The 18,739-nt window shown below is 41.8% G+C and overlaps 1 protein-coding gene across 2 annotated transcripts in view; it reads right to left on the bottom strand.

Annotated features, from left to right (window-relative positions):
- The window catches only part of LOC124555545, a 336,715-nt gene that overhangs the window by 107,043 nt on the left and 210,933 nt on the right, over positions 1-18,739 (bottom strand). For both annotated transcript variants that reach the window (XM_047129501.1, XM_047129499.1), the window contains exon 3: positions 11,093-11,268. In XM_047129501.1, coding sequence (XP_046985457.1) covers positions 11,093-11,268 — 176 coding nt within the window. The remainder of the gene's footprint in view (positions 1-11,092; positions 11,269-18,739) is intronic.

The raw sequence follows: 18,739 nt of genomic DNA on the forward strand, positions 1-18,739 counted from the left end.
TGTGACACCACAGCCGAGAGCAGGTGGGGGGAAACTAGACAGAAGATGGGAAAACAAAAAAGGGTGGGAAAGGAGAGTAAAAGCGAAGGGGGGAGCCGGGAAAGGAGCTGAAGGAGGATGAGGACCCATAAGAGGGGTGGGGGGCAGACGCGACAGGGAGTGGGGTAGGCAGAGGAGGGGAATACAAAAGGACTGGGGGGGAGAAGGGAGGTAGGGAGAGGTTAGGGGGGAGAAAACAGGACAGAAGGGGGGGGGAAGAGGGAGCCCAGGGAAAGGAGAGAGGAAAGGAGGGGGATTGAGGATCAGAGTTGATAGGAAGGATAAATGGAGGGAGAGAGGGCATCATCCGGGAGGGGGAGTTGACGGAAGCCACCTTGGGAAAGGAGATGGAGGGTGTAGAGATGGAGGGTAGGGGGGACACAACGGTGAAGACGTGGCAGGGGGCGGGGATGGGAGAGGAGAGGAGCAACCAGGGGGTGAGGGGGTTCAAGACGGCGGGAGGTATAGAGGATGCGGATATTTTCGAGGTCGCGTCGCTAAGAAGCTCGCCAATTTATATGTTGGCTTTCTAGAACAGCGCAGGCGCCAACGGGGGCATAACGTCATCGAAGACCAATCGTCGAACACCAGAGCCCTCTGCTGGGGAAACGGGTCGCGGTCTGCGGAAGCGCGCCGCGGCGCTGGATAATGCGGCCGGGAGCGACGGACCCCGTTCGCGCGCGCGAGGTGTCGGCGCGCGATTTAAGCATCTCCAATCTGCGTTGACTCGGTGCAGTTGCTAATCTGCGGCTGACGATTCGTTAGTGCGCCAAGGCTGGCTCCCAGGCTTTGCTCAGGTTAAACCCCGTGTCTCTGTTTATTAGGTCACTGTTTATACGCATTTCGACCGCCTCTTTGATGATGGAGTCCCAGTATGTGGAAACATACGAGAGGATCTTGGTTTCTTCACAGTTCATGCCGTGTCCCGTGTCAAGGCAGTGTTCAGCAACCGCAGATTTCTCTGGCTGACTCAGCCTCGTGTGACGTTTATGTTCGTAGCATCAGTCTTTAACCATACGACACGTCTGACCAATATAAGACTTCCCACAGTGGCACGGGATTTTATATATTCCTGGTCTCCTCAGTCCGAGGTTTTCTTTAACAGAGGCTAGCATTGATTGCACTCGTGCTGGGGGCCGGAAAACACATTTAATCCGGTATTTCTTGAAAATTCTGCCCATCTTAAAAGACACGCCACCGACATACGGTAGAAAACCAACCCAGTGGTGTTCTCCGCTTCTTCAGGCTGTTCTAGAGGTTTGGGGCGTTCTGGTCGAAATGCATTCCGGATCTGCTTCTCGGAGTACCCGTTCTGGGCAAACACAAAGCGGAGATGGCTAGGCTCTGCCGATAAGCTGTCCTGATCTGAGATGGCTCTAGCCCCATGCACTAGCGTCCTTAATACACCGCTGCGCTGTGAGGGATGATGACAGTTCGTAGCTTGTAAATACAAGTCTGTGTGCGTAGGCTTCCGGAACACACTGTGACCCAAGGAGCCGTCTCCTTTTCTACGAACCAAAACATCCAGAAACGGGAGCTCACCATCCTTCTCTACCTCCATGGTGAAACTGATGCTTGGATGGAGGGGGTTCAGATGTTCCAGAAAAGAAGGAAGCGTTGCTGTCCCATGCGGCCATACCACAAACGTATCATCTACATATCTCCAAAAACATTTGGGTTTCAAAATCGCCGTCTGAAGTGCTTTGTCCTCGAAAACTTCCATAAAAAGATAAGCTACTATGGGAGACAGAGGGCTACCCATAGCAACACCATCAGTCTGCTCAAAGTACTGGTTGTTGAATAAAAAGTTAGTCGAGGTAAGCATGTGTTTGAAAAGGTGTAAGATGTCCTCTTCCAGCTTAGCTCCTATGAGTTGTAATGAGTCCATCAGACGCACTCGTGTGAACAAAGAAACCACATCGAAACTCACTAGTAAGTCGGTAGATTCAAGGCGCAGGTTCTTCAGTCGTCGTATAAAATCTTCTGAGTTTCGAATATGGTGTTCACATTGGGACTCTTCTGCTGAGCATACAGCACAAAAAGGGGCTAGAAATAGTTTCCAACCACAGAAATTACACTTTCACTCACTTGTCAACGATTCTTATGAGAAACATAATACCTAAAAGACGAACTATGGAGCTTTTTCCCACAAAGAAGAGAAAATAACAATTACATCACTGCACGAAACACGTCTACAGTATGAAAAAAAGGCACTGTTCAGCAACGATATTTTGATAACCGGGTCATGCCATGAGAACTCAGGCAGTAAAAATATAAATTTGGTACTTGTAGAATTAGAATTTTGCAATTTTCTGTCATTTTACTCTACCTATCAAAATAATATAAAATCTAAAATTAAATATTTTGGATACTTCACATTAGAGTAACTATTTGTTAAGTTTTGTCATGTTTCGAAACTTTAAAATGGCCGTATCTCAAGAGCTATTTGACAAACGTACCTGAAAATTGTACTGTTTTATTAAATTTCTTATAAGCTTCAAAATATCTGCTACTTTAAATAACTCATTATAATTCTAAATTTTCCCAAGCCAACCTTTTTTAAATTCTGAAAATTTCCATATTGGACTTCTTTTTGTTTTGGAACAAAGTGTATGTCAGTCACACAAAATACCTGCTAATATGTGTGCCTAATTTCATGATGGTATTCCAATGGGAACATATCAATTAAATTTTATTTTATTTTGTTTTTATTTATTTATTTACTTATCTGCAGTTTGCATTGACAGCTGTACATGGCTAGCAGACTGTTTCATAAAACTTTAGTTAAAATGTCATTGATGAGTAGTAATTAAGGATACTTGGGGTTTATCGTTTTTAAATTGTATTTGACAATGCCATATAACAATTAAGACCAATAATGTAAGAAACATTACATCTTTTCCATTTTATACGATTTGTAATTTAGTTGTTGTTCATATTTATAGCACAGTAGAAAACATATACTTCCAATATTCAGTGTGGTTATAATTAAACTTTCACTACATGAGCCAGTGTAGGCAGAAAACTATTTACCATATGGTGGCCAACTTTATAGGAATGATGTTCAGACTGTAACCTGCAGTATTTGCGTAGTTAGGAGTGTTAGTGTCATGCCTTGCAGTTAAGTGGCGGCATAGGTACAATGATGTAGATTTGAAACACAAGCATCAGGGTGCACTACAATTGCAGACAGTCAACAGGGTCTGGACAAGGTGAGGAGGGCTTTACTCATAAATCTGTTTTATCAAAACAACAGCTTATGTTTTGCTGATCTTCGCGATTATCGACGTATTAAACGGAAATGTAGAAGTCTTCTTTCCACACGAGGGTTGAAGAACATGATTGCAAAGTTCAAATTAATCGACGATTTGGGAACTGCTCCTGCAAGAGGCCGACGGCCAATTGCACCACAAATTTTTGAAGAAGTTACTGTTGCCATGGCTGAGAATGCTGGACGCAATATGTTGTCTTCAAGCAGTGCACAAAGCATGTCACGACAGCTGAACATTCCATGATCCATCGTTCGAAAAGTGCTGTGAACAATTATTGTGAAACAGTATCTTTAGTGTGGTTCCAGGTGTCGTGGATGCAGATGATTATCATACTGAGCAACGTTTGTAACCTGGAACATAAAAGTGGTACGAAACTAACAACTGTTAGCCTCTCATCTAGAAATTAAAATGTGTTTCTTTGAATGGTTTATTCGTTATTTCTCTTCTATGTGTCCTTACAAATGTCACCATAAAGTTTCATTGTCCTACATTCCCTCGTTTTTCATCGGGGCCCTCTCAAGTAGCGAACGTTTAATTACAACCACTCTCTCTAATAAAACAAAACCATGCACTTCTATTGACAAAAATTCATTTCAGTAGAGATGAAGTTTTGAGACTAAATTAGCAAAGGATTGGAATGGGAAAGAGGACCATGTCCCTGCATATATGTGCAGCCTGTTAAGTATGTTTTCAGGTGATAAAGTGGGGGAAGAGTACTAGCTTCATGATCTGAATGCTTAATCACCCAATAAAACAACACAGTGGAATACTGTAAATTGTCATAATCCAACATGTGCCTTTCAAAATTTTATGGGTGATTCTGCATTTTAAATAATGATACTGGTGCCTTTTTCCACTTTGTCAGGTGAGGATGTTCATACAGAATGAAACCAGTGGCTTAATAAATGCACCTAATACAGTGGTTTAGGTTGTTTTCTTAACATGACTATTCAGCAAAACATGATCAAATATTACCTTCCTCCCAATGGTTTGAACAGGGTAAAGCAAATATGTCATCATTCAGTTGTTTCTATACGACAAATGATGATCATATATCATAAAAAGAACCTTTGCAAAATACATTTATGAAGTCATAGCAGTCACAGGGTCTTAGAAGCATAATGAATTTATTCATATGAGCAAAGCCAAGTGTAAACCAATTTTTTAATTGACTTTAAGGATTCTGATGTTCATAAAATTCAATGCTGATTGCATCCTTTTAAACAGATTACAGGACTTGTAACTTGTGCCTATGAGAACAAATGGTAAAAGGCTTGAGAAATGAAAAGCAAGAAGAAAACCATTTATTTACTAATCCTAGCGGACTAACTCTTGCTTTTTCATAAACAAGTAGAACAGATAAATTGATTATACTAAAAAAGCTTAATACTTTGTAACTTAAATCCCACAACTGCTACTGGAAGAACATATAGACTATCAGATGAAAAGCTGTGAAAAGGTTATATTGGAAAAAAATGTGTTGTTACACCAAAATAATCCCTCATCACTGCTTGAGAGAACTAGGTAATGTCATTTAAAAGAACTCTGCAATATATAATCTTAGACTCCAATGAGATTTTCTGCCTCGATTGCTGAGGGGTCGGCGTGACGGAATGCCATGCAATGGGGCCCAGTTTCGATTCCTGGCTGGGTCAGAGATTTTCTCCACTCAGGAACTGGGTGTTGTGTTGTCTTCATCATCATCCTCTCATCTATCGGAGTGGCAACAAGAAGGAGATCCAGACACCCCCTAAATTAACCATGCCAAAACCGACCATAACCAAACCAACGCTGAGAAAATGCTGGATAAAGGCACAAGAAAAAGAAGAGACTCTGATGAAATTGTTACTGGATCACCATAATGACTTTCTCGTTGAAGTTCAGTAAAAAGTACCTCATTGTGAGGCACTCAGACACCACATTGTTAAATAATAACTGGCAAATCATTGTTTAATGACTAATTAATGACTTATTATTATATATTAATTAGTATTAGTGTAGTATGAATGTACTAATTAGTATTAGTACTAATGCACATTACTATTAATGTACATGTATACCTTAAAACAGAATTCAGTAATTTATTTGTAGTCTTTATTGAGTATATGTCTATAATGTATGTTAAATATTTTCACAGTTAACATGGGAAAACCCAACATGAATTTAAATTTAAGTGTATAATACTAATAATGAAAATAAATTGTCAACAAATAAAAATATGATTTCACAGCCTTATTTTGTATAAAGTCCAAAGCCCTGCACTCTATATGCTAGATGCTGCTTTTACCAGTAACATAAAATTTGTGACAATATGTTCCACTGGAATGCCACCATGAAATCTGGCAGACACATTGACAAATAATGTATGACTCACAAACTTTTTTCAAAACAAAAAAACTATTTTCAAATTTTCAGAATTCAAAAAAGAATTGGTTTGGGAAAACTCAACATTACTATGAATATTATCAAGTAGAACATGCTTTTACAGCTTATAAAAAATTGAACAAATTTTAGGGCTATAAACCAATCAGTTTTTGAGATATGGTGACTTTAATCTTTCAAAACATAACAAAAATAACACAGTTTTGGAAGTTCTAAGAATTAATAAGTCAGAAATGAAAGGTCCATAAAACATTAATTTGGGATTTTTCAATGAAAGAACTACTACTACATTTGTACAAAAAAATTTCAAAATCTGAGATATCAAGAACCAGACCACTGGCTTATGTCACATGAACCAACCTGACTGCTACATTTTCTTATTCCATTTACAGAATGTGATTTTAATATTCAATACTTCAATTACCTACACAGCGCATAATTTATACTGTTTCAGTTGCCATTGTTTATCCAACAGCGAATCTTCCACATTCGTATTGACTGAAACTAAAATATTCCAAGACCATCAAAAAGTAGCACTGTGTCTAGTGAAGCACGTAGATTACAGATTCATGCAGTGGCGAAAAACTAATTACTGATTTCAACTATTCACACACAGGGCAAATGCTGTGGTAGTCGAATGTAGAAATTATGGATAACAATTCTCTTGTTTCTGTTCATTCCTGTTTGCCAAATATATCAGATTTCTGCTATACTGAATGTTCTGCACTCAGCATCTGATTGTTACAATACATTTAAACAAGCTCAAAGATGAAGTACAGTTGTTAGCTATGAAACGAAGAAGAATGAATTTAAAACCAGAAAGGAACATGAAATATTCTCACTAGAAGGACAACACAAACAAATCGAAAGATTATTACGAGTAACGTTCACTCGTCCAACGTTCAGTGTTTAAAACCAAAGCTATATTTTACAAATCCAGCAGTCAAGAAATCGCTATTAAGTCATTTCGATTTCAAACTGTGAAAATGGACACTCAAAGCAATTGTTAGCAATGGTAGACTGTCAGTTGTAAAGTAACAGGAGTCCTATTAGGACGCAAAAGAAGGAAGAGGTGTTTGACCTCTTGAAATTCATGTCACCTAACAATCACGAATATTACCTTCTGTTAGATTTACGCCACAAGGAATATACTAGATCCATGTGGAACGGTTTATAAAAATAGCTTATTCTCATTTTAAATGAGTGTTGTACTGGTAATAACGATGAAGATCTTATCATTTACTGTATGATTACTCGTAGCCGCAAAGTAATTTTAAAATATACTGCTTCAGGTTTAAAATGTATCTTTCCTTCTTAGTTATATCATATTGTCTTCCTTTCTTTGCGTGGTAAAATAATAACATTTCATCAACACCATGAAACGCAAAACAGTAAATACCTCACAAGGAAAGGTCACGATATGTTGTCGCGCAAATTACATCCATATCATAGCGCAGTTAATAGAGCAGCAAAAGATACATACAACATAAAAATTGTAGCTGCTATGAACTATTAGGACAGGAGATATTAGTCGTCAAAGATACGACGAGACAACTATAGGTATGAATGATTTATTAGATAAATTGATTATTACAGACAAACAGTCAGTAATATGACAGTTTACTTACTTGACGACACTATCGAAGGCAAAAAATATGCAAGTCAGCAATAATAGTATGGTCTTTGCACAGACAATTCTCGCAATGTACACATTTGATGGATGCAGGCTGGTCACTGATCTCATGGAAACGCTCTTGCGTTAATCCTTCTTCGAAGCAGTACTCGAAGAGTGTTTGAAATACACAAGGAAAGTCTTTGGTGTCACCGTCTTGAAAAAATGCAAATTTGATTAAGTTGGAGAATGGTACCCCCGAGAACTGGAAATATACAACCGATTGAAGGCGTAAGAAGTGGTCTCTATGTCAAATATTAAAGTTATTGCCGAAAGACGCTGCAATTATATCTGTGATAAATTTCACAAATTTTTTTGTGGGCGGGAGAATAAAACGTTGATAAGTTGTATAATGCTTGTGCCCTTCGCTGGAATCACCTTCCTCATAAATTGAACTCCTTCAGGAACTGTACAGTTGTAAAGTTCGTCATCTCTATTGGCTGTCCTGGAGTCAACCAAAAGAAGGCTTTAATATTTTCTTGTATATCTGGCCGCATTACTTGTTCTAGGGAGGCTTTTAAATCCCTCTTCGTGACATTAGCAAATTTACTACCTAACGCCTTGATGTTCGGTACATTTACATTCATATTTAGAGGAAAATGGCCGGTGGGCTGCGATACGAGAACATACAAATGGGCTAGCAGCGTACAATCCATCACAATCGCATGCATTATCATATAAGAGTGTGTGGTTGCAGCTTTGGATCTAACTGCACCAAAGACTTGCCAGATCCATCCAAATTGTAATTATAATAAAGCTTGACTAATAGGCATTAATTGCTTGATCCGGTAAGAGACGTTTTTTCTCATTGAGACATCCGATTTCTCTAACGAATTGATCAGCTTTTCGTTGAACATCAGCATCCCCTTCAACCAAACGCTCGTTAACTTTGTGGGCCATTTTATTATTATTCTTACATTTAAACCCACGAGCTGGAAGCTTTGAGCTGCAATGGTCTGTGAGGGTCAGTTCTCTTCTTTGTTGCAGTGCCCAAAGTGTCAATGTGCGGTCATGTATTAATGCGTTTTCTTGTTGGTTGAGTTGGGGGAGGGACGAAACAGCGAGGTCATCGGTCCTTTCCGATTAGGGAAGGATGGGGAAAGGAACAATCCCGGCATTTGCCTGAGGCGATTTAGGGAAATCACGGAAAACCTAAATCAGGATGGCCGGACGCAGGATTGAGCCGTCGTCCTCCTGAATGCGAGTCCAGTGTGGTAACCACTGCGCCACCTCGATCGGCGAGTTTTCTTGTGTCTTTTGCTATAAAATGATCGCGTAATTCACGATTTATCATATCCTGCAGATGTTTAGGGTTTCAAGAATGGCGTTTTTTAGCCTGTTTTCAAAGTTCTGTGTCACAGTTCAACATTTTCTTTTCTGTTTCTGTGCCAACATTTCTGTAACTTTCAGGTGCGGTGTCATGTCAATGGCTAATCCAGGACGACACAGACGGGGAGGATCAACATTTCCATCTTTTTCCCTCGGTTGTTTTGTCCATACCTTGTACACTTCAGTCAGATGTCCTTGAGGAAACTCCGTTCTTTTTCTTCGAGGTGACGGCTGATAAGATGAACCGCTACTTCCCCGGAAAACCGACTCTAGTGATATTGCTAGAGCCCTCACACCCCTGGCACTATCATTTTCTTCATCTGAAAGCTCTTCATATGATGCTTCTTTATCTGATGCCTCTTCATCTATTGAAGTGTAGTAACCTCTGCTATTGAGCATCCTCAAAAATCGTCAAATATGTGTGAATTCCTAAGGGACCGAACTGCTGAGGTTATCGGCCCCTAGACTTACACACTACTTAAACTAACTTATGCTAAGAACAACACACACGCCCATGCCCGAGGAGGATTCGAACCTCCGGCGGGAGGGGCCGCGCAATCCGTGACATGGCGCCGTAAACTGCGCGGCCACTGCGCGCGGATTACAGCATCCTTTTCTGTTAACTATTGCCTTATATGTTCACATACAACTCACTCTTCTCCTGTAGTTACATCTTCTATAATACCAAAATATTATATCAACAGTTTCACATTGCCAGTTTCATTGTCCAGAGCGAAAAACTTAATACCTCTGTGAGTACACTTCTACACCAGAAAGATAGTGTGGCCTACTCTAACAGCAGACACAGACCCATCTGACATAGTGTGACCTCTGCGCTGCTTGCACAGCGATACATAAATGGAGGGCTTTAGTGGAGCGGGAAAACCTATTACCACCCCACCGATTTCTCCTTTTCTTACCAATACCGTTGAAGCATAGCAGCTAAAACTTTAAAAAGAGTTTTTTTTTTAGTCAGTAGCAAAACATAAATAGTTTAGTTCTATTCTCTGAGACAACTACAGTGACCTGCTCTTGTCAGTTGATGCTGTTAATGCCTTGTGCCGTTGTTGTTTTGAGTCCGCCATAACAGCAATTGAATATTCGTCTGCAGTAGTCTGAGCAAACGGCCTTGCCGCAGTGGTAACACTGGTTCCCGTCAGCTCACCGAAGTTAAGCGCTGTCGGGCTGGGCTAGCCCTTGGATGGGTGACCATCCGGCCTGCCGAACGGGATGCACTCAGCTTTTGTGAGGCAAACTGAGAAGCTACTTGATTGAGAAGTAGCGGCTCCGGTCTCGGAAACTGACATACGGCCGGAAGAGCGGTGTGCTCACCACCTGCTCCTCCATATCCGCATCCGGTGACGCCTGCGGCTGAGGATGACACGGCGGCCGGTCGGTGCCCTTGTGCCTTCACAGCCTGTTCGGACGGAGTTTAGTTTAGTAATCTGTTTGAAGTGTATGTTTGGTCTAGACATAAATAATATATCATGAACGCTGAAGTTCCTTGTTCAATGCTCATTCTTTGTAGGCGACTTTGCTACATTCTGCTCCCCCTACTACTCGCCTGTAGCAACCTGACGATAAGGCAGTTGGAAAAATGTGAAAGAAGCACAGCAAGCGGAATAACACGAAGAAAGAAAAAATAAGGTTGATTGCTGGGAGTAGAACTCGTTCTGCAAATCGGTAGTTATTATGCACTACTGTCTTCACATTAACAGTAATATCGAATTTATTTCACTGAATAATATTATAAATATTTCGATGTTTTATCTTCTTTAGATCAAAGAGAAAGAAGTATTGCTTTTGAATATGAACTGTAACGCTCAAACGAATTCAGGTGTTTTTTACGTACAGCAACGCCTACATAGCTGCCAATAGCGTCGTTCTCGCTCATCTGGCTTGGTGTTGCAAAGACAATAATCTTTACAGCAAAAGGAAGGGAGGAAGGTTGGCGCCTAACGTTCATCGACATTGTGATCATTAGAAACAAAGCACAAGCTCTTCTTCGACAAGGATCGGTAAAGCAATTGGCCATGGCTATGTTCTAGGTTCCTGTAATCGCCTTAATTGAATTATGGTAACTCTATGGAACCGAGACTGGCTCGTCAGGTGAGGATTTGATCCCTTCTTGTTTCGAATGCGAGTCCAGTGTGTTGAGTATTGCGTGGCCTCAGGTTTTCTTAGAGAATTGTCATTACCACGCACCGTCCTCCAGATCCTGTGCCATTCTTCACAATCGTACTCTTAAACTGTCATACCAGGCTTCAGCTTTACAAATGAACTAAAAGCAAAAATTTCTGAAAACATGTATGTACAGAAAAGGACAACAATAATTTCTTAGTGTAAATACATTTTGAAGGTAAGTTTTGATTGATTAAGTTCTTGCAGTGATACTGACCCAAAGCAACTATGAAGACTGAAATGTAATCGAATAGGAAACGAACGAAAATGACGAGTCCGCTTATGTCCACCCAGTATTCTCTTACTTCACATGGCCATTCCATTTCCACATGCGTGTCATTAAGGGTTTCCTGAGGTAGGAAGTCCATTACAGATAATGAGTATCTGCATGACCTGCAACACAGATGTTTACACAATTGTTTTCATGTAATTACACGTCTACAAAGCATACAAGGGTCCCTCTTTTTAACTGATAGTAGCATACTCATTTCTACAAAACATGTCAACCACACAAACTTCGTAATACAAGAGAGGAAGACGGTATTTTGCTTCAAACCACGCAAGGAAAAAAAACAGTATATTGGTTGTATTGTGCTGGTGGCGCGTATTGTTTTTGAAGTCTAACAGTTTTTTCCAGGAGAGCTAGCACAATCCGCGCAGGGCACAGATAGAGTTGGTGTCTGCATTGTCTCATTTCTGCCATTTCGACCGACTAATTTCTTGTCAGTACCTCGCCCGCCTTTATGAAACAGACTTGGATCCCACAACTTCTCTCTCTGGAGGAGAAAACGCAGAATGTACGGGAGTGTGTAAGAGAGAGAGACAAGAGATATTGGTAACCGAGATTAATGTTCCTTCGTTTCGTTATCGTCGTTTGCGTAAGTTGTAGTTATGATATCGATATTAGCTGACCAGTCGACATAGAGATCATTAAATAAGAGAATTAGCTTTTAGTGTTAAGCCCTGTCCCTGTTCCTCATTAATTTTCACATCTGTAATATATTTAAAAAACCATAACTATAGAATGAGACTCAATTTCCAAGCAAAGTGGCACCGGTGTTCTGGGATATTAATACTTCCGATTCCTCATTCAGAGCATCCGTGAAATACAGTAAAGTTATTTAGGTATGTTTTGCTGTTGAAAGGGAAAATATATGTCACAAACACGCGAAAATATCTGAAGAAAATCATCGAACAGGGCACTATGTTGCTGATAGTGACAGAAGCGTTATTGTTGGTATTTCCAAGACACAAATTTTGCTCTCTGTAGTTTTTAATTATCGCTATACACGTTATGGAATGTATCAAATTAAAAACTAAAAAGAAAGGAAGACTAATGTGTAATGTCTCATCCACGAGAATATTTTTAGAGATGAAGCACTACCTCAGCTGCAGAAATATGAGGGTAGGAAGTGGATATTGTCCGTTTTAAGAATCACCCATGCCTTCGCTGGAGGTGATTTGCGAAAGCAACTGGAACTCCAAAATCAGAATGGCCGGACTTAGAGTCGAAGCCCTCTCTTCCAGATCACGAGTATTGTATCTTAACCACTGTGTCACCTCGCTCGATGAAACGATGTTGCATAAATGTATAAGCGTACATCTTTGAACCGCAGCGCAGCAGTGAATCTACGTGGCGTGGATTCCATGAGTCCTTCATAGGTTTCTGGAGGTACGTGCGACCAGTTGAATACGCAGTCTCGCAGTACCCGCATGTTACGGGCCGGTGGCTTGTCGGTGCCGAATTGGTGCCCGATAGCGTCCTAGATGTATTCCATCGGATTCCGATCAGGCGGACTCACTGGCCGAGACAATAACGTAATGTGACTATCACGCTCCTCAAACCACTGTAGCACGGCAATCATTTTACTGCAAGATGCCATCGCCTTCGGGCAAGACAAGTATGAACGAATGTAGGTGGTCCACAATAATGTTCACGTAGTCCACGGCTGTCGTCTACATCTACATGACTACTCTATAGTTCACAAGTAAGGGTCTGGCAGAGGGTTCATCGAACAGCACGTGGGAAAACAAAAACTTAAATATTTCCGTGCGAACTCTTATTTCCCTTATTTTAATACGGTGATCATTAATTCTGTTGCTCCTTCGATTACTACAGGTACCATGGAAGCCCAGGTGAATGCCCCCACAGTATAACACTGTCACCACTGGCCTGCGTGCATGTTTCGAGCAGCTGGTCGTCTGGATGCCAATGTATACGGATACGACTGTCGACCTTGTGTAACATGAAACGTGATTCATTCAGCTAGGTGACACGATTACATTGAACCACGGTCCAGTCTCGAGGACCCTGTGCCCACTGCATCTGTAACTGACGATGTAGTCGTGTCAACATGGGAACACGTACGGAGCCCCATTTTCAAAACGTGCGCTGGACGGTGTGCTCTGACAGAGTCGTGCCTGCACCAGCACTGTGCTCTCTTGTCAGAACTGCCGCAGATCGCCCCATATCCTACTTTACAGAGAGGGTAAGCCTCCGACCTCCATCTTCTCTGATGAGGAATGGACTCCCACGCCTTGTCATCCACTCGGGTTTCACTGTCATTCAAACACATTCCATAGATGCTCGCAAAAGTAGCACGTGAACAGCCGACAATCTTCGCCGTTTCTGACACGCACGTTACCAGGCGCCGGAACGTAACAATCTGCCATTTGTCAATGTCACTTACGTCGGCGTATTTCCCCATTTTCGGCCCTTAACGTCGCTAGAATGATTTCCCATTCCTCTCTGCTCTGCTTACATAATTTCCTGGCCGCGTCACGTGTCCGGAACACCAGCATGCGACATTCACTCTCGTGTTTCATCAACACTTAGCAAATCGACCTCGTGTTATTCCCACAGGAAGATGCCAAACGTAGTTCGTTTCATGACAATAAGATGCGCCTTGGTCTGTTTAATACATTTAAGTAAAAAAGAGAAAATCGCCAAAAAGTAACTTATTTGAAATGAAAATTCTATAAATGAGAAGATAACTTTATCGTTAGTATTTATTACTGAATCGGTCGGTGGAGAAATGAAATGTCACATTTTCTTTCTTTTCAGGAGAGACAAAAATGTTCAAATGTGTGTGAAATCTTATGGGACTTAACTGCTAAGGTCATCAGTCCCTGAGCTTACACACTACTTAACCTAAAGTATCGTAAGGACAAACACACACACCGATGCCCGAGGGAGGACTCGAACCTCCCCCGGGACCAGCCGCACAGTCCATGACTGCGAAAAGGTCTCACAGCAACGAAAACTACCTTTGTTTTAATGATTGCCACCCCCAGTCGCTTATCATACCCGGTGACACTCTCTCCCTATTTGGTAGTAGCGAAAACCAGCCGCACAGTCCATGACTGCAGCGCCTTAACCGCTCGGCTAATCCCGCGCGGCTCAGGAGAGACAAGAAACTGTCTTTTAGTTAAACTATTTGACAGATTGCGTTGAAATTTTCGGTATTTGTTGCACGCTGATCATACATACTGTGAATAAAAATAATTTTCATGTGCTCTAAAAGGTATCTTCTGAAAAAAAACTGAAATTTTATAACATAGTTGCTTTCCCCAGTCAACAAGTGAATTTAGCACTTTTCGTGAGTATGAAACATTCAAAACTGGACATTTCTGGTCTAAAACTCAAATTTATTGACTAACTAATGGAAGATTATCTTCAGTTGAACATGAAAACAACTACTTCATAGAATTCAAAGTTCTGGATAGTTCATAATTTACCATAGTGAATTACCATTTATAGTCGGCCATTTAAATATCTCCTTATAAAAAATCTCAGTCTTCTCCATGGCTGTACTTAACCAGTTTATGAATATCTTCAATTTTCTTTTTATTGATTCCAACCTTTTTCCCATCACGTAGCCTTTGCAACCCAATTTGAAACGAAGCAAGTTTGGTGTTTGCCACATTAAAGGAGTGACTGGCACAGGCAATCACAACTCCCGGTTTCGATGCTTCATAACTAAATTCTTTGAACATTGCCACAGAAAAAAAATCTGTTTTTCTTGACGAAGCGTCTTGAGATGTGCCGTTTCCCTAGACTTCACGGTTTTTTTTTTTTTTTGTGTAATGACGAGGCTGCCACGTGTCAAAGTCTATTATGTCTTCAGTTTCCACTAGAACGACGGGAACTTCAGAAATACTGTTTGCTATGATTTTCACATACTCTTTAGGGATGTAAACTCGGTCATATTTCCGTATTTGTCTCTTCAGTGTTCCAAACAAACGGTCGCAAGGGAGAAACGAGTGACCTCTTTCGGGTAATATGTGAGTGATTTTTTTTAATTTTTCATGGCACATCCTTACTACGGTATTATTTTTATTTTGACCAGATGCTCCGTCGAAGAACAGGTGTACTCTGTAACATTCTTCGCTACATAATTTTCAGTGTAGTGGTACAGGAATGAACAGACCTCATTAGCTCCCTTTTTCGCTTCACCTTCATGATACAAGTACATCGTGGAATGCCTGGACTTTATATCATAAATGCAGAAACTGTTAACCCACAGCTGACGTAAATAGAATGTTTCCTGCATTGGGATGTTTGGCAGAGGTAAGTTCTGCATGAAGGGGAAAGCTAGTCCAACAATGTCATCCCTGCCCATACATTCTTGCTCAGTTATTTTAATAAATTTATAAAATGTCCCGTTGCGCCGCTTATGAATATCCAACTCAAGTTGTGCAGCTCTTTTACTACTGTCGGAGGTATGTCCACTTTTTAATTTAGCTGGAGTTCCCCACATTTGCCACATACATCAATCTGTGGACGACCGAAAGGAAAATTGTAATTTTCACGAAAATGTTTCCTATAGAAGTCGTATTTCACATTTACTTCTGATTACTTCGTAAGGAACATTTCGTGCATAGTTTTCAGATCGAAGCGTGTATCTCGGTATTTCATTTCTTTCCCAGCATAGTGAGTTTCTTTGAGAGGGTGATGTTGGTATCTATCAAATTTATTACACTTTGATTGTTCATGGATTTGTTCCACGCATGTCATTTGGAATTTGACCTATAACTAGTAACAGACAAACACGAAAACACGTTTCTGTGATACCACTTGAAGACTGAGAAAAGCACGTTTGCAGACACGAACTCTTCTACCACAGACAATGGCATGGTAAACAAAGGAATGTTGTTTCTTAATGCTATCCATGTCACTGACTACTTTTCTTGGGTTTCTTTTCGCAATGTCAGCTGCCACAATTAACCCCTGTAAATAAATATCCTGACTATTTTTCCATGCTTAAAATGTTTGAATGTATCTCGATACGATTATCCTCACTGATACGTTGGAAACTTTCCATACGGCCTCTGTAATTTATTAAGTAATCGCAAAGCATGTAGCACATGCTATGGAATTTATATTACACTGAACTTGTTGAATGGGTAAATGTCAGTACTGATACCTTACCTGCAATTAGCACTGATAGATTTTCCAGGAACTGCTTTCCCACTATAGTCATTATATGGCAACCCGTGAACTCTAGCCTCCTTGATTATCTTCCTCTTGTGCTCACTTTCATTTCGCTTTCGTTTGCGAGACATTTCCAAAGATGGCATTCAATAACTTACAAGAACAATGAACAATAACCATGACACATCACGAAGTTGGCGCCAAGTTAGTGTTTTGTTACACTTTCTGCCCCTGCATGCTACAAGCCAACGCCATCTAGTTTGGAGGTGGGGTAGTGCAAGCTCGCTGACGCGACGTGCGGCGGAGAAAGGAACTAGTCACTGACTTAATTCCTTTCTCCTCAGCACATAGCAACTCGTGTTATTCCCACAGGAAGATGACAAACATAGTTCGTTTCATGGGAGTAAGATGCGCCTTGGTCGGTTTAATACATTTATGTAAAAAAGTGAAAATCGCCAAAAAGTGACGTAGCTCCTTTCTGTACCGACCGATTCAATTTTTTGATGCGGTGCTTTGGAACACACACACACACACACACACACACACACACACACAACACACACGAGTAAACCAAGACAAACAAATCAGCATAAAAGCAGAAGGAAGCTAGTTCTACATGGCCTAATTAAAAGGGTGTCACAGATGTATGTCATACCCACGATCACGAATAAAAAAAGGTTAGAGAGTACCTCTGTTATAAACCAAAACTTTCACCTTTAGTTTAATTTAATTCACAGTTCTGGATGCATTAAACCGAATACACTTGAAGTATCATATTAGCGACTTGCGTCACAAACATTCGTGCTCTGTTGTGTCACACAATGCATTTTGGTCTATGTAGGTCCATCAGGTGTTCTTCTTACAATATTCTAAGGAGTTCCATTTTGTAAGTTGCAGATCAAAGAAAACAAAAGATAATGAGAAGATTTGAAAAGTCCGTAACTAACTCATTGATCATTTCCATAGGAATCGTGCAAATTATCTATGAACCAAGTAATTAACAGACTTCCATATGTGCACTCCAAGAAGGCTCTGTGAAGTGGCTGACAGGGCTAGTTGAATCGATAGAAATCGAATGTCCTTAACCAGTATTGACTTATTCCCTATCGCTACCAGCTTTAGCTACTAGACAACACTGTGTTTAATGAGCCTAATACATCAGTAAATAAGATGATTTCAAACTCTACTGCACACAGAATTTCAACGACACTCCTGTTTATAGGGTTACAGATATCGATACCGTTCCTACGTATCGAATCTGCCCTTACTGATCTGTGCCAGACCGAAGCCCATAGGTGGCGCGTGGATGACTCATAATCCGAGATATGTTTCGTTTTGGTGGCTGTCGATCTGGCGCGCGGCAGTGATTGAGCGTGACAACCGTAGAGTTCACAGATGAGAGCGAAGTGCGCAGTTGAGCGCCGAAATGCGGAAAGTAGGCGACAACAGTGATGTTATGTTATGTTATGTTAACCGGGGACCTAGAAACGACGGAGAGGCTCCGTCCTCGCCGCAGCTGCAGTGGTCCACAACCCCACGACGACTACCGCAGTCCACTTCACCCCTCCGCCGCCCCATACCGAACCTAGGGTTATTGTGCGGTTCGGCCTCCGGTGGACCCCCCAGGGAACGTCTCACACCAGACGAGTGTAGCACCTATGTTTGCGTGGTAGAGTAATGGTGGTGTACGCGTACGTGGAGAACTTGTTTGCGCAGCAATCGCCGACATAGTGTAGCTGAGGCGAAATAAGGGGAACCAGCCCGCATTCGCCGAGGCAGATAGATAACCGCCCATCCAAAGACTGGCCGGTTCACCGGACCTCGACACAAACCCGCCGGGCGGATTCGTGCCGGGGACCAGGCGCTCCTTCCTGTCCGGAAAGCCGTGCGGTAGACCGCACGGCCGACCGGGCGGGCGACAACTGTGATAATTTTATACACTCCTGGGAATGGAAAAAAGAACACATTGACACCGGTGTGTCAGACCCACCATACTTGCTCCGGACACTGCGAGAGGGCTGTACAAGCAATGATCACACGCACGGCACAGCGGACACACCAGGAACCGCGGTGTTGGCCGTCGAATGGCGCTAGCTGCGCAGCATTTGTGCACCGCCGCCGTCAGTGTCAGCCAGTTTGCCGTGGCATACGGAGCTCCATCGCAGTCTTTAACACTGGTAGCATGCCGCGACAGCGTGGACGTGAACCGTATGTGCAGTTGACGGACTTTGAGCGAGGGCGTATAGTGGGCATGCGGGAGGCCGGGTGGACGTACCGCTGAATTGCTCAACACGTGGGGCGTGAGGTCTCCACAGTACATCGATGTTGTCGCCAGTGGTCGGCGGAAGGTGCACGTGCCCGTCGACCTGGGACCGGACCGCAGCGACGCACGGATGCACGCCATAACCGTAGGATCCTACGCAGTGCCGT

Source organism: Schistocerca americana, chromosome X, assembly GCF_021461395.2.
Source record: "Schistocerca americana isolate TAMUIC-IGC-003095 chromosome X, iqSchAmer2.1, whole genome shotgun sequence".
Taxonomy (NCBI): domain Eukaryota; kingdom Metazoa; phylum Arthropoda; class Insecta; order Orthoptera; family Acrididae; genus Schistocerca; species Schistocerca americana.